The sequence below is a fragment of the Dermacentor andersoni genome, chromosome 5 (assembly GCF_023375885.2).
Source record: "Dermacentor andersoni chromosome 5, qqDerAnde1_hic_scaffold, whole genome shotgun sequence".
NCBI classification, from domain to species: Eukaryota; Metazoa; Arthropoda; class Arachnida; order Ixodida; family Ixodidae; genus Dermacentor; species Dermacentor andersoni.
In genome coordinates this window covers 148,254,213-148,271,712 of record NC_092818.1, presented here as the reverse complement: position 1 = coordinate 148,271,712, position 17,500 = coordinate 148,254,213, and the positions used below count along the sequence as shown (strand labels likewise).

Sequence of the window (17,500 nt, the reverse complement as noted above, 5' to 3'; positions counted from 1 at the left end):
CATCTCACACAGTGTGTGGTACGACTGAGTTTCATTCTCCTGAGCTGCGTTATTTAAGGCTCTGCGGCACGAACAAAAGATCAAGCTAAATAAATATACTGGTATAGCATTGTTATCTTGTGAATAGAAGAGTGTAATAATGTAGGAGTAGCTCTACGATATGCGTCACATTTTGTTCCTTTAGCGTTGAGGGTGCAAGACTTGCTGTCGAAGCTGAGGAAACGTAATTCTATTTTAATTCCATTATTAGTGACCTGACTCAACGCTTTTCATTTCCTGCTCGAGACGGACATTTTACTCTGTTCACCTTTACTGAAAGGCCGTAATCTCTCACACCAACGCGAAATACCAGTCCGCACAACACTCAGAATCGGCCCACATTTTGAGACTGCACTATCGTCGGCATCAGCCCATATTTATCGTGGGTATTTATACAGTTAAGCATTGTTAAATATTGTGTACATGCCGGCCTAATTATTCCGTGCCCAGCGTCACTTCCAAAAATCTAATGAGAGCTAGCATTTCAGTCTGTTGCATTTGTTCCTTGCATCTACGACTGCGACGAAATACAATGAAAAAGCTAAGAAGTCCTGTCAGCTTATCAAGGCATAGGCTCCGTGCTCAATTTCCCGCCATTATTACGGAGCTAGCAAATTTCCTCATGCTCAAAGAGGAAATAAGTGATGCTATGAGCGTGTCGATCATTATGCAGCTCCAAAATTAAAAAAAAAAACAAGAATAGCTGTCCCCTCTCCCCCACGCAAGCCAATTCAATTCAATTCAATTCTTTATTCAACATCATCATCATGAGGATGTTGGGTGCGTCGACAAAAATCCAGAAGAAAGGCTTGACAGAGGTCGACGCACCCTACAATGACTTGGCAACAGTATTACGTATACGATATACGCATACGTAATCGTGCGAGCAGACGACATATAGCGTCATTCAAGCATCCTTGTTACTGATATTACCGAATGCTTGAAATGGTGGCCCGACATTCATTTATTTCACCTCTACCCAGCCCAATGCTCGTTGTTAGAGAGCACGTCCCGTTAGACGCGGAAAGCTCGGAAGTGTGGCTTCCGCTTGTCAAGGCCAGGAGAGAGCAATACGTGAGAGGAAGAAACAGAATGCTGTATACTGGCCGGCACAATCAGGCGCCTCGTATGTATTGGGCGGGTAACGACCACGCTAGTCTACGAGCCTGCATCGATCTTCACAGCCGCCACCACTAATAACGCCAGCGCCGCGAGAATGCTCGCTACTTTTTCCCCGGGAAATCCGCGAACCAATTGCCTGTTCCACTGTATTGAATTGGGCACAACCTTGTGCACGTGGCTTTCGTTTTTGTTGTGGGCCTTTTGTTTCAACGCCGTTCGGCAGAGTGCCGAATGAAGGCGCGGACAAGCTTTCGGCTTTGAACGCTTTTTTTAGAAAGTGGGTTTAACGACAAGGCAGGATGAGGACGAACGGTTATTAGCGCGACCGTGCCAGCGTGTACCTATTTTGCGCTGTTCCTCAGGATTACCGGAAGTGAGCTGTAGTTGCACCAAGGAAGTGAGTTAACGCTCGGGCGCTCTAATTGACCGCTTTCTACTGGAACATATAAAGCCTTTTGTCGTGATCATTACGGCACGGATTCGATAAAAAAGAAACTATATATATTTCCCTTTCATGAACTCTAATCTTAAGGAACCAACACAAAAAGCCAGAAGCAACGAGCGACATTGCTTACTACGGGCTTGAAAAGAATATCCTCGTTATTTTGTGCTCTCGGAAACAACCAAACAGGACATTGTTATCGCGTTCATGAGATCACGCGAAACAGACTTGCCGGAGAATCGGATATAACAATGTAGTTAGTTATAATCTTCCCTGAAGGACAAGCGTAACAAAAAGTTGTACAGGTGTAAAGGCAGATGCTACTTAACGGAGCTGTTCGCACACAATTAGTAATAATAAAACCAACTCAAATTGACAGACGGGCTTTACCATCAGGCCATGAAAATACCCTCCCGCATTTTAAAATCACACTGCGTTTAGCAATAAGAAATTAGGAAATAATAGTTTCTTGTTACTGACAAACTAAAGGGTATATTTTACTGCACGCAAACGTAACTATACAAGTGACTGCGCAAAGACAATTTTAAGAGGCTACACGAATACACTTTCTTTCGCTTTTTACGAAACAAAAGTTTGATGCTAACTCAACAGCTCTCACTTACTACCGTGGATTGACGTGGGCTCAGTTACCCTTGAAGTGGTATAAGACGTGAATAATATTTGAACGTATATATCAAAGTACAAGGTTGCATAGCAGCGTAGGAAGGTGCATAGTTGATAGCGACGAAAAAGGAAATGTTGTAATCAATAGAAAACCTTCAATAAATTTAGAGAATGTTCAGAAGTAGTATTTTCGAAGGGGAAGCAATGAATGCTTTAAGGACAACTGAAAGAAACTAATTTAAGGATAACGCTCAAATTGATGAGTGACTACAATATGAGCACTTCTGTTTCTTGCCACCAGAATATTGGCGGGTACACTACAGACTACACGTTCACCGAAAACCGCTAAAAGAAAAGCACGATCATTTCCATGATCATTTCCGATGCCATGTGCTTAATTCTTTTAGATATTTGTTGTCGATTCTAGTACACTTTATTTGTTGAGTCTACAATGAATGCCATGTGTTCGCACCCTTGGGATAAACTTCCGGATGACGTCCTGAATTTTTTTGCATCACCAAGTGCAAACAATTATATGAAGGAATTACTTTAAGTAAAAATGATCTTGTTTAAGAAGACCTGCTGGTCTATTTCTCACGCATTTTATCGCTCTGTTCTACGTATTACGCTTCTGCTGTCATTTGCAGATGTATTTAACAGCTACTATTTGAACTCACTGCTACAGTTTTGCACAGCTGATGATGAGAGCAAGTATCTTAATAATTACTTTAATTTCAAAAGAAGCTCTACCGCATTTTGTTTCTTGAATTTCTTCTCAACGGGAAGGCTACACGAGCCTTTTGATTGTAACTGTAGTGTTGGGACTCGGGTGTCACATATCACGGTGCTTCAGTGTTAACAGGCGCCCTCCCTGGCCCAAGACAACCAACGGTGTCCGGCCTCCAAGATGCCTTACGGATGTGATACGTCATTGGCGGCGGTAGATGCAGAAAGCGACGTATGGAGCTCAAGTGGCTCGATAGTCAGAGGTGCGTGAGCTCAACAGCAGGTTTTTGAGCAAATTAAGAAAGCCTTAACTTCGCAACCATTTCTAGCTATGACCTAAGGCATCAACTCATCGTCTTATCAGATGCCTCGAGCTACGGTCTAGGAGCACTTCTCCAAGAAGACTCGCACGACAATCGTCGTCCAGTAGCATATGCTTCAAGAATGCTGACCGCAGCCGACGCAGGCTACTCGCAGATTCAGAAAGAAGTTCTCAGAATAACCTCGGCATGTTAGAAATTCAGAGACTGCCTCACTGACGTTTATCTCAACATAAAAAATGATCACAGACCCAAGTGCTTATTCTTTCTCTAAATCCACCGATAGCCTCAAACCTAGATTTCAGCGTCCTTGGCTACGCATGATGCGATATCATTATGAGACCATGTATATACCAGGCAAGAAACTCATCACAACCGATGGTCTCTCACCAGCTATTCGCAACGCAGGACTCCGGAGACATATCAAGTGAAGTCTCAAATGACGAAAGCATTGTCGTGGGCCTTTTGTCGTTAGAGGTGGTAAACCTCGAGAAAGTTGCCGTGATTCAGAAGAGTCATTCGGTATGTGAAACCATAGAAGCCTTTAGAACAAACGGGTGGCCAGCACACCAGGGTAAAACTCCGACAGACTGGCGTGAGTACTGACAATTCAAGCATGAACTGACAGTACACAACGGCCTCCTATTAAAAGACAACCGGCTTGTTATTCATCAGTGTTTAAGGAAGGCAACATTGATCCACCCCCCCCCCCCCCCCCTTGCACGAGGGACATAAAGAGTTCAAGCAGTCGCGACTTGCCCGACAAACGTGCTGGTGGCCTGAGATCACTACTACTACGGACATTAAATGTTTGATAGAAAAGTATCCTAACTGCATGGAACATCGACAATGAAGGAGTCAACCACTAATGTGAACGGCACTCTCACACCGACCATGGCAGCGGCTCGGTGTCGATCTCTTTTGCGCGAAAGGTTCCACCCATCTCTTAGTGGTCGACTACTACTCGCGCTACTTGGAAACTGCACTCCTCGAAGGTGAGCTGCTTGGAACAAGCACACAGAAGATGAAATCAATCTCCGGCCTTTTACGGCATAGCATATACTGTTGTAACTCACAACGGGGCGCAGTTTCACCCTTGCGAAGCCTCCGAGTATTCGAAATTTGCGATAGAGTGGGGATTCAAGCACATAAGTTCAAGCCCGAAATACCCCCTGAGCCCCGAATTCGCCGAGGTGGCGGTGAAAATCGCCAAACAGAAGACAGCCATGGCAAGTGACCCCTACAAGGCTCTTCTGGAGTACCGTACAACACCTTTAGAGAACAGCTAAAGTCCAGCCGAGCTACTTTTTGGGCGGCGTGTTCGCACCACAGTTCCTGTTTCGCGACGCATCTTGAAGCCGACGCTCGCGGACAGTCAACGGTTTCAAAACACCGAGCGAAGAGTCAAGCGCCGTCAAGAAAAGAACTACAATCATCGCCGCAGTGTTCGCTCTCTGCCGCTCTTGAACCCAAGCCAGAGTGTATGGATAAAGGACCTCAAACGCAGAGGGATCATGCTAAGACAGGATGACTCACGACGCTCATACTGGATGCAGTCTGACACGGGCAGTGTCCGTCGCCACAAAATTCCTCTTCAAAGACAGCGCAAGCATGACGTTGGACAATCATTCGGCATCGCTGGACATGCGATCTCGCTTGCTCTCTCAGGTCTCAAGCACGAAGTAACCAGCGACAACGCATTCCGAGCGTTCCGAGCGTTCCGTCACCCTATGGTACAACTCACGGGAGCACTGTGCACCCTCCTGAACGGTTCCGTCACTGAAGGGAAAAGATGTAGTGTTGGGACTCGTGAGTCACATATCACGCCACTTCAGTGTTAGCAGGCGCCCTCTGTGGTACAAGACAAGCAATGATGTTCCGCGTCCAAGATGTCTTAACGCATGTCATGCGTCATTGGCGTCGTTGATTCTCCAAGATGCCTTACGGATGTCATGCTTCATTGGCGTCGTTGAGTCAGAGAGCGACGCATGGGGCTCAACATATTTTCCTACAACGGGCTCAAGTCGTTGTGCTCGAGAGTCAGAGCAAAGCCACCACCAGACGTCTCCCAGTTCCGTACCTTTGAAAGTTGCAGTAAGTGAGTTCAGTTCTAGCACGCATCACTAACGAACAGTAACAATGAATGAGCGAATGAATGAATGTCTCATAACTGTTTACAAAATACGGGAAGTTCTGCAATTAAATCCACACTTATACGGCCAGAAATACTACACGCTGAGAGCTAGATGTAGGTTTTCATCCTCCTTGTTTTATTAGCATTCTTAATTACCAATTACGTGCTCTATGGCTCACGAATTACCGAAAGACTCGTACGTATCCCGTTGCGAAAATTTCTTACCAAAAGCGCCTTTTGCAGCAATGTTTAAAGTCAGGCTCTCCAACTACGACGGCTCCACCTTCACATTGAATCCTCTGAGCGGCGTCTACCAAAAGGTCACTGCTCAATCTTTGTAGCTCACGGTTTCGAAGACTCGTAAAATGCACGACCGTCCACTTTTTACTTTTCACAGCCCGGACTCTTTCCCCTGCCTTATACAGGCTGCCACTAAACGCCTTGCAGCGTCGTCCGGTTTAAGAGCAAAATTACGCACTTAAGTCGCCAGCGCTGGGCAATGTGCGCCCACCGTAAAACTCGACCGTCGCAATAAAGTTGTTTCACGGTACAAAGTACGTCGTCTTCTAACGCCTGGATTCTTGCAAACTTCCCGCGCCAAGGGCTGCCCTGTATAGCAAGGACGTCAGACGAATAAGTAATCTAAAGACAAAATGGGATGCTGTAGGATAAAAAACATGACAGGGCGTGGCTCTACTTGAAGCTCTGGTGGCGGATATGCCTCACGCCAAAAGCCTAGACCTTGGACGCGTATCGAGCGACAAGCGCAGAGCATTGGCCTCGATCCTTTAGGGCGCAGGTCGTAACAAAAGGTATTGCAGCGCATGAGATGGTGTTGAAAGCTTTTCTTGCTTGCACCGTTTTGCACTAGGAAGAAAGGACATTTCCCTCGGGGGAACGATGAATGGCGGCATTGATAACTGACGCGCTTGGCACTGACAAAGAACCTGGAGATTCCATGTTTCAGGCTATTGCCTTTTCCCTCCTGTATGGAGGCACAATGTGCTTATCGTACAGCACAGTGCAAAGGTTTACGTCTGTCCTCAATTACTTACTTCGTGCCACAAAGATAAAAGACCCATACAAATTTAGCCAAGGTAATATGTGATGGAATAAGTCTAACCCTTTCAAGCGTATCTAGAACTTCGTGTTCCGTTTCTGCATATACCTGATAGATTTTTGTGATATTCCGCAGTTTTTTATTTGTTAAATAGGGAAACATCATTCTACTAAAGTCAGAGCATTCACTAGTTTGCTATTCACTTCCCGGCGTGAAGAGCTCGAGGGATAACAAGAAAGCGAAGGCACGTACACAAAAACACAGCAGGGCGTGTCGTAGTTTTACTTGTATTCGCTTTGTCATTGCCCTTAGCGCTATATCGCCTGAAAATAGGCCAATTATAACTTCATTCCACCTTATGTTAAAATGCACAATGGCATAGAAGCACGTGCTCAGGAGGCTTCAAGGGTAACTCCGACGGTTCTTACGCATATTAGGACATTGTCATTTTAAAGTGTCCCAGACAGGTGGTACAATTTGCTTAGAAACTCATCAATAATTTTAAATAAGCAATGAACGAGGTACTCCAACTGAAACGTGTAGCTGTTTCGTGTGACATCACGATGAATAGATGAGATCGGATCCTACACTACCGTAAGCAAGCAGAACGCGTGCTAAACACGCAGCACACGTGGCGCTAACGCCAAAAATGGGAAGCTGACGGTGTCTCCCAACTAAATGGGGAGCGCTGGCAGTCCTTTTGAACTAGACAGTTACGATTTCAGCGACAGTTTGAGCGCTGAAGGATCGCCGTTTGCTTTTGTCCAACCGTCGCCGCGCGAGGCACTGAACGTGCCCTAAGGTCAACGCATTGTGCTAGGGCAAGACGAAGAGAACTGGTTATCGCGTCTGTCAAAACGAAAATTGTCGGCCGTCATCGCGTAGAAGAACGAGCCAGCTTCATCGGTTCTGGGTAAAGTGGTCGTGTAGTCTCTGATGTCCCAAACACATGGTGGCCAGTAAAAAGTCTCGTAAATACGAGTCTCGTAAAGGTCCCATAAAAGTTTCGTAAATATGAGTCGGCAACAAGCAACCAATATTTAAAATTCATTTTGAGGAAAACACATGGTGGCCAGTAAAAAGTCATACATTTGTGAAGATGAGGCGGGAATGAGCATCCTATCTTAAAAATTCATTTTGAGGAAAACTAAATGACTTGCAGCCGTATTGTTTGGCACACATAACTAGAGCGGAAAAGAGAACGTATATTCAAGACTTTATTAGGGTTAGTGACAAGGAAAAAATGCCGGAGTGTCCCTTTAAATAAGTGGAGGTGCATTAATCTCAAAGTGAAAATGGTATCGAAGGCGTGGCAGTGGCAATCTTAACAGAAAACTAAATCTATGGAGCTCGAAGCCTGCTGAGACATGCAGAAAAATTATTTTAAAGAAATAAAAGTTAATAAAACAGATCTGGACATGAAAGTAAGTGTGCATGTCGTACATTCAGCTGCCGTGCATTAAGTTCTCTGACAATTAGCGTGAAATCATACAACCGTACGTATAAATGATGTAGTGCTGACTAGCATTTCATGCGATTGTAGTTGAAGCACACTTATTATAATCATAACATACTAACGTGTGGTTATATAGATAACTTTGTATACATATATGTGCTTCATATGAGCTTCATTCATGCTGAAAGCCCAAACGTTGAAATCACGGAAGCGAGAATCTTTCGGCCTCACCGTGTATCTTCTCTCGAGACGCCTCAATAGCGTTTGACAACACTTGCTTCCACGGCACACACGACAGTTATCTATCCCGCTTTAGAAACAGTCACCAGATATGACTTACAGTAAGCGTGTAAACACACAAACGCACCTCATAAGAATGACCTCAGGTTTGGTTAAATCCTGAAATCGGATCTGCATACTCAAAACCAAGCGCAAAGCATTATTACTTTGGGTGATAGCACGATAGGCCATGGTCTGTCATTTTGCCCGTGCAGACTACCAAATTAAATGCCAGCGAGCTCCTTTCCCTTCTTTAACGCTACGATACCAGTGAAAGAGGGGAGATATTTCAGTGAATCCGGTAGTACGGAGTAGTAATTATCAGTTACATATATGCTGGCATTTCACTAGATTTGCGACAATGCTAAACGACTCACAGATGATACCAAATGGCTGCCAATCATAACAGTTTGTGTCTTGATCGGTGAAAGCTCACCAAAGGCTCACAAGGACAGGAATGGATCGACTCCTTGGTTCATGATGCTTTGTGTTAGAGTCAGTGAATAAACTGTACTTGCTTAGCTATAGAAAACTGCTACAATTGTTGCAGTTTGCTACAGGCAAAAAGAAAACTGCTGCACTAATCTGCCGTTATCTACGATACGTTACTAAGTGAAAATGCGACGCGGTACAAGGCACTAGCCCTCTAATGTTTCGGGAAACTGTCACCAGCCGTACTAACTTTTTTTCTCCCCGGTGCTGACTGCAGCCATTTCAAAACGACATTATCGCATGACTTGTGGGTGTGGTCCTAGGCGAGGGTGACGTGGTAGTGTTTCGTTTTGCGTGAATGACACGGAACACAATGTGCAGAGGCTTTTAAAGTAATGTCAAGCAAGGCATAGGTTTTTTCGTGCATATAACCACCTTCATATATTATGTATGAGCTACAACGGGGGTGTTCGCCTAGCAGCACTAGTTATAAGTTGTAGCGCTAGGCCTAAACAGGTCGTTGCTCTATCGTAACTGGAAGCAAGCACTCCTCGTCGTCTTCTTCTCTTGCACCAGCACCATGCCCACTGCCCAGTGCCTTCAGTACAGAGCATTTATGTCTTCACGTGCTTGTGTATGTGTGCGTGCGTGTGTGCGTGTGTGCGTGAGTGATTGCGTGCGTATGTGTGTGCACGTGCCTGCAAGTTTGCCCACGTGCAATTTCACGTGTGTATCCACTCATGTTGCTTTTTCCTGCACAGTGAGCCTCTTTTTGCCAGGCATTTCACTTTAGTTTACGTCAGCATTCTTTCTTTCGATTTATAGATAGATGGAGCTACCTCCTACTTTCGTAAACTTCATAATGTAAAAGGAAGATTCGAATGAACGATGCGCTATAATTTGGATAAGTAACACTTGTACAGCATCTCTGATTAGCAATCCTGTCACTGTGCTATGGGAAAGAGCTGCTGAACTACGGTGTAGCATAATTTTTAGATGATGCAAACATTTGGATTGAAACCTAGCCTTACCATGATATTTCTTACCTTATTCCGGGACCCTGATAAAATTTAGAAGCGCTTAAGGACCATCGCTATATTTAAAATATTTGTTCATGTTCCAGTGCTGTCTGCAAAAAATGCAGGACGTCTTTAGCAGCATTCACAGGCTCCTTGATTAATGATGTTTTTGCGCAACAAATGAATTTCATATTTAAGTTTTGCCTACAAATATCGCGCAAAAACAGATCTCAGTGCCTCACAAAAGCAATTTTCACTGAAACGTTCCCGCCTGCGGAGTCTGTTTTCTACAAAAGAGAAATGACAGGTACCGGATATTTTTTTTCTATGTGAGCTTCAATTTAGGCAACACATCTACGCAGAGCGAGCATATTGAAGCGAATTCTAGCATTATAAGTAGAACGTTTCAATAGCATAATAACACAGCAATCGACATTTCGAGAACCACTGACATTTCGCAGAGGCGATACACAAATGCGTTTCATGCCAGGTTTCTATCGAAATAAATATCGGGCGTCCACAGCATAATTCTTGTGCTGTGAAGAGGCGTAACTAAGGAGGTCGTCTGTCTTATTCATGGCTGTCTCGTTTCGGCGGTATTATGGATCGCTGACTGTATCAATTTTCACTTTTTCTCATCAACGCTTTGGGCACTTATCTTTTATACCATGGAGTTAATGAAGTTGAACTTCCACACTGAAGGGCCACTGCTTAGCTGTACACGTTACTGCGAGAACCAATCTGCCCGTCTATCGAGCGCCTTGGCAACGACATCCCTCACTCGCAGTCATTAGAGCTCTCCAAATTCGCTCCGTTTGTACGCGACAGGAGCCTTGCCTTTCTTTAGGTGTGCTACACTGCACGAAAACATGTATATGTGCCTCTAAAGTCTGCTCTCGCTTCCAACTCGAACACTCACTTGCAGTCCTCATATGCTCCCCATATCTAATTTGGCGCAGCTGATTATTTGTTTTTCCATTACTGCTCGCCTCTGTTTCAGTCTGCTTCCTTCCTGTGCACGGGCGCTCTCTGTCTGCAGTACGCGTGTCCAGAGCGCGCAGAAAATTACGGCAATTCAGCACCATCAACCAAAGAAGCAGAACGAAAAAACGAAACGAACAAAAACAAATATTGAAAGGAGTGATGAGCACTTGGACAATCTTCGCGCAGTCGTTACGGGAGAAGTGCAACCAGATGGAAACCGTGTTCGAAGGACACGAAAGTTCCTCAAGCGAGGCAACAACTTGGAAGAGATTTACGCTCTTTTTCGAACAGACAATAAGTAAAAACAAAACAGAACCGGTAGCGAAAGGTGTTCTATATATTTCTTTTTCTGCCCGAAAAAGTGGAGAAATTGTAAAATTGAGTTAAATGCCCATTTCTTTTTTTGTATATCTTTGGTTAGGGAGGTGTTTGTGACTGTAGGCAGTCCTGACTGCCCCAGTTCTCTTAATTGAGAGTTGTGCCCTAAACGATGTTAAACATTTAAAGAATTGAGAAAATAGAGTGATGCCAATTTTAAGTTTTACCTACTCAAAGGTGACATACATAGACAAAAGCAAAGGTTCTCGAGCAGTTCACGAAATTTAGGTATTCAAGTGCAAGTGCGAACCCCTACAGTACTCGAACTATTTAGCTCGCTATTTTATCTGTGTGATATATTGTGCGCTCCTAAATCTTACAGTTTCCAAGACGACAAAGGAGGTTGAGCTCCAATGGGGAAACGCTGAGGCTGTCACCATGTACAGTGGTCTGAAGATGGCACAATTCGAACTTCAACAAATCAGCCTGACGAAGTGCAGCGGTGCCTTTCAGATAGGTGAGTGCCCTATGAATGAACTCGCTTCAACGCTTGTGTTTTAGTGTTTCCATTTACTTACACCTTTAGCGTGGGAATCCCGACAAAAATATAGTAATTAGTTGCTTACTTAATAACATAAGAACCATATTTAGTAACGTTTCTTCTTATTCTTGCGATGTTATTTTACAGCGAAGCTGTATATGGCTAAACAATTCGTTCATTCGTCCGTCCGTCAGTCCGTCTGTCGGCCAGCTGTAGGCCGAAACTCCTCCGGCGTAACCCCATGCGCATGCGCGAAAAAACAAAAAAGTAAGAGAGGCACGCAATTAGCCAACACTACCTAGATAGCACAAGGCCTGTTTACTCCGATCCATGACATCACGCAGCATGGCCCGCAATTTTCACTGACAAGACTGGCGTGATGAAAGCGGTGACGTCAAAATCACTGTTACCTACTCGGGAGCATCCCCATTAGATTCTATGGCAGTCGGACTACGTAGCATGACGTCATGGATCGAAGCGACAAGGCCCTGTGCTGTCTAGGTGGTATTGGGTTAGCTGCCCCAGTAGTGACCTTGTTGCTCTCCGTCGCAGCCGAGCGCGCGCGTAGCAGTTTCTCTCCGACTCGGAAATGGACAGGCCACTCGTCATACGTACTCTTGAGGAGCAGGCAGCTTTCCATCAGCAACGCCGTGAGCAGAACCGGGAATGAGCTCGCATACGCAGTGCGGATGCTGCAGCCCGGGCGCAAGAACAGGCTCATGCAACCGAGCGCAAGCAGCAACTGCGTACCGAGGATACGGCAGCCCACCAAGTCGTCATTGAGAGAACCATCGGGATTAACCCAGCGATAAACGCCGGGGCCGCATGTTTCAGCTTCGTTGGTTAACCATCTGTACGAAGTACTCGTGCGGCGATATTTTTAAACTACCTGTAGTATATAAAAAAGCTGTAGCCATAATCATTCTAGGACAACTAAGTCTATTTATTCATTTCCGTATTAATAAATATGGCATGCCCTCGAGCATTATTATTTTAACCGGGAGCATCATCACACGCCTTTGAGAAAACCTGAATATTCTGTAGTATATTTGCGATTATGAAGTCCAAATCTCAAACCAACCTCTCAGATTTAATCACTTAGTGCTAATGTCAAACTTCTATGCTGTTGATTACGGCTCTTTCTCGTGGAGGTTGCACCTTGCTTAACTACCTTGACAATATAGGAAAGGCTGGCGCCCTTATGTGGAATACTGGCTGCTTCTCACCGCACGGGAAACAAAATGAAATCCTAAAAATCACGGAAAGACCTAGAATATAGTCAACAGCATCATAGAATGCATACCTCTACGCACGATAGTACAGGAATGCACAGAAGAAAGCGCAGGTACACGAAGTACAAGCTTCAAAAATAAATAAACAGCCTTGAAGTCGTTGTTTCAGGTCCCCGCTAGTACAAGCAGATATTTCTGCTCTTCATTTGAGAGAGATATTTGCGCATTCGTGTAGATTAGTTTTGCTTCTTTCTAAAGTCAACATGTCAGTTAACTTTCAGGAAAGCACCACGCATTGCAGCGCGACCTCTATCTCCATTCTGCTTCATAGGCGAAGGCAACCTCAGAGCCGTAATGCAAAGAATTCTTGGTCTTGTCATTATTACCGCTATAAATAAAAAAAAAACACGCAGAAGAGCCTTTCCAACTTGTCAAAGCACCTATACTGTACGGCTTGAATAAAATTACGTATTCAATGGCTGCTTTGTTCGATGTAATGTTTTGTTCGATGTCTGTATGATCTAGCTGAGCTTACTTTCGATCACGGAACTAGGTTGTTTTAAGGGCTGCTTTTTTTTTCGAGGTCACAATATGCGGCACGCTGGGCGAGGGTTGGGTACGTCCTGTTCGCGAAAAAGGCAACTAAGTTGAACACGTTACAGCCTTCGGTGTGCCGACATTAAAAAGCCTGCATTATCTGCGCATCTGGTGTGTAAAGAACCACAGTTAATTACCACAGCGCTCTAACTAAGGCAATATGGGCACACACACACAAAAAAAGAAGACGCGGGTTGCCTGGTCATTCATGAGGCGCTAACACTACGAAAAATTTTATTCGACTGCGAAAAAAAAAACGAATATTGAATAAGAAAATGAATGTTTTCACGAGAATAACAAATGTGCTTCGCGCATAAGGAACAGTGCATTACAGCAGCTAGGCTTCGATATTGCCATGCGAATAAACCAAACCTTATGATCGCATGTCTAAATGTCGACCAGTCAATAAAAGTGTTTTACGAACCTTTTTCTCAAACAGAGCGTGCCGTCGCTTTGAGAAATGTGACGCAGAACACAATAGTAGTAATGCTTCGCCATTTACGCGATGCTCTTATTATAAAACTGGACTTGTTACATTTAATAATTGCAAACGATGCTTACAGGCGTGGAAGCGGTGTCACTTCTCGAGGCGATTCCTGCCGGAACAAACGCGCTTGTCGCAGCTATTCGGCAACGCACAGGGGACAGCACCTGGCGAAAAGGTTTCTTTTGCGTCACAGTCATGAATGGACAACCTTATTGTCAGTGCAGAAGTACTTGTTTCTCCGAAACTCTTTCAGTGGTCCAAACAAATTATAGGGCCTCGATGCGACGTGGGATTGATGGCGGACTCAGCCGTACTTCCCAACCGAGATGCTGCAAAGAGCACACTTTGTGCAGTGGACTTTATTTTGGTGGGTACGGAGCTGGGCAAAAATACCGTACGTGGTAATCAAGCTAAACCGTCTTTTGCTTAGTGTCCTATGAACATGTTGGAGAACCTCACGGTATAGTGCTTCCTGCTGGTGGATACGATAGTATATACTGGGCAAATAAGTAACATTAAAGAAACCGCATTCATTCCAAACAAATTGTTTCACTGCCGACGAGCTGCTTCAACTTGCAACGTTTTCCCCTCCCGTACGGCCCTCGCGAAAGCGTTTGCACTACTCAGATAGTGCACTACTGCTTGCTATTGAGTTCTAGTTGCCATGTTGATCTTGAAACCAAGCGTGAATTTCAGTTTGTTTTAGGCCAACCTTTGCGAGGAACTATATTACAATAAGTTGTTCCAAAATCGTGTTCACAGGCTCTGCTTGTTTAAAACGTTACTTCTGGCGTGAAACGACTTTAGCGAACAATGGCCTGATAACATGTTAAGGCATGTCAAGCATAGAGCAGTAGCGTCTATTTGTGTGTAGGCATTAAGAAAAATATTGGTTTCGCTTGAGCAGCCCTCGTTATATAATCAATGAACATCACCTGCCATCGAATCACTAAAAAAATATCGAACGCTCTAACTGTTCATCACGAGTTAGAATTCGGTCTTTTTTGATTACTGGTTACTTTGTTACTCTTGTTTATCTACGCCTAAAGTAGTTACTTCCGCTTATTTATACTTCCTGATGGTCTTATTAAAATTTTTAGTTGTTTTCTTCTCTTTACGGCGGCGCTGCGTTTCCCTTAGTAACGCTGCTTAAATGCGCAATGAACATTTTCGTCGAACCATCCTGCCTGGAACATACACGGCATCCAAGATGGTTCAGGCTGTGGCATTCCACAACTTTTCCTTTTTCAATAATAACTACACTCTCTACGTTGTTAATATACACCGCAATGTGAAAGTGAAAGTTTATTTTCTTTTCAACAAAAAGAAGGCGCCAAGACAAAAGGCAAGAGCCTGACAAAGTCCTGGTCACCCGTAGAACAGCTGGCATTGTGCACGAGCACTTCACAAGAAATTCACAAGGAATTTCTCAAGCTTTGGAAAAAGCATGACGCAGTAAGTTAACATGCAGGAAATTTGTACTAGAAAAGAATGAATCGCATACGCAACTTATCGTATAAGTGGTATAAAGATACATATTTTTTCTCAAACATAAGAATGTCAGTCCTAAAACACAGAAACAGTATCAGAAAACTTTCAACATGTGCGTTACAGTAAGATAAATACAAATAGGAAAATGAATACAAATTCTGGTAGTAAAATAAATACAAATAAATACAAAGTCTGTCGACTAAATAAATATCTCATTCTGTTTGTTCCAAAAGGTATTTTTACATTGTAGATTTAAAACATTTTTGTGGAAGCTAATATTCAGTTTCAAAGGGAAATTGATTTATTACCGTTGGAATTTGGTAGCTTAGGGTTTGCTTGCCGTAATTGGTGCGTGTGATTGGAGCAAGCTTACGTTTCGTCCGGAAAGCATATCGGCTGCTGGAATCATCTGGACAAGAAAAGAACAATTTATGACGATGGATGTACTTAAGCAGACAGAAATTATATACTTCTTTTACTTTAAGGATGCCATGTTTCTGAAACAGCGGTGACGTAGGTAAATCTGGAGGTCTACCACGAAACGTCTCAATAGCAGGCAAAGAGCATTTCTGAATCGAAATTAGTTTAAGGTAATTGCTGAACATCGTAGTTCCTCAAACAAGAATACAGTATAACCTTGAGTAAATAAGTGCGTAATGCATGTATATGTTTGACCAAGAGGGCAACTAATGAGATATCTTATACAAACAACCTACTGTTTTACTTAGATCAGACATTAATTTTGATCGTGTGAAAATTCCAAGAAAGATTCTCATTGAACCAAACACCAAGAAATTGCTGGTTTTAAACTCGCCCTAATTCAGTATGCTCGTTGACAACTTTCAGAGTGATACTTTCTACTGTATTGATAGGATGAAAAATAATGTAGTTTGTCATTGATAAATTAAGGCTTAGCCTATTGGTATATAACCATTTATGTAGCTTTCTTAAATATGCATTTGCCGTAGCCACCATTTGAGACAAGGAGTGGGATGAAAAATATATATTCGTATCGTCAGCATAAATGACCAGATTAGGCAATTCGCATATGTTAGCGATATCATTTATGTATACTAAAAACAATACCGGTCCTAATATTGATCCTTGAGGAACACCATGCTGAATCGCCAATTTCTCTGAGGGTACGCCATTAACCTGAACATACTGCAACCTGCTATTTAAATAGCTATTTAGCAAGTCAGATGCAATACCACGTATGCCATAACTGTTAAGCTTGCGTAGCAAGGCGTTTTGATGAACGCAATCGAATGCCTTTCGGAAATATAAGAAAAGGGTAAGAGTGTAGTGTTTCATAAATAAGATATTTATGAACAACAGATGCAGATTAAAAAAAGCAATCTGAGATATTTCAATGAAAAATGTCCGAAACCTGACCTCTAAATATGATTACATATACAAACTCAAGCCATTGAAGAGTGGTAGCCAGGCTGAAAGGAGGCAATAACAAATATGCAATGGCATTGCAGTGAATGTAAGTGTTAATAAAGTGATCTTATGTATGTCGAACCTATGTATGTTTCAATATATATAGCGGGCGCTAGTTCGAATCGGTTAGCGTCGGACAGGGTAATTAGAGATCGCAGGGAGAGGCCTTCGTCCTGCAGTGGACATAAATAGGTTGATTATTATTATTATTATTATTATTATTATTATTATTATTATTATTATTATTATTATTATTATTGTTGTTGTTGTTGTTGTTGTTGTTGTCGTTGTCGTTGTTGTTGTTGTAGTGGTGGTGGTGGTGGTGCTCGATGTTTCTTTATGCGCAGCGTTTATTGACTCTGCGGCCACTTCAGGTGCGACTTCAGCGGCAGCCAAATAAGCCTAGCGGCTTTGGCAGCGTTGTGGCATTTGTTCTGCTCAAAGGAAAAGTTACTCTCAGTGACGATTATTAACGTTCAAAAAAGCGGTGTCTTTGAGTGCGCAACTCTGACAGCTCGTAGACAGCGCTGTTAACTCGTACAGTGAAAATTTCACAATTCAAAGTTGCCGTGTTGTGTGTGTTTCCAGTGTGTTGAAGCCGTAGCAGTTTTCCAGGTTCGCTATAAGTACGTAAACTAAAGCTTTATCATGCGTTGGCCTCACTTCCCAGAAAAGCAGCGCTAGAAGATTCAGACAGACAGACAGACAGACAGACAGACAGACAGACAGACAGACAGACAGACAGACAGAC

At 43.5% G+C, this 17,500-nt stretch overlaps 2 protein-coding genes across 4 annotated transcripts in view; one reads left to right on the top strand and one right to left on the bottom strand.

The window, feature by feature from the left end:
• The window catches only part of LOC126531390 (cell adhesion molecule 4-like), a 545,870-nt gene that overhangs the window by 400,653 nt on the left and 127,717 nt on the right, over positions 1-17,500 (bottom strand). The window lies entirely within an intron of this gene.
• Positions 1-17,500, top strand: part of LOC126531387 (glycine receptor subunit alphaZ1-like) — a 243,160-nt gene that overhangs the window by 216,504 nt on the left and 9,156 nt on the right. For all 3 annotated transcript variants that reach the window (XM_050178895.3, XM_055071135.2, XM_055071134.2), the window contains one exon: positions 11,338-11,472. In XM_050178895.3, the coding sequence (XP_050034852.1) occupies positions 11,338-11,472 (135 nt within the window). The remainder of the gene's footprint in view (positions 1-11,337; positions 11,473-17,500) is intronic.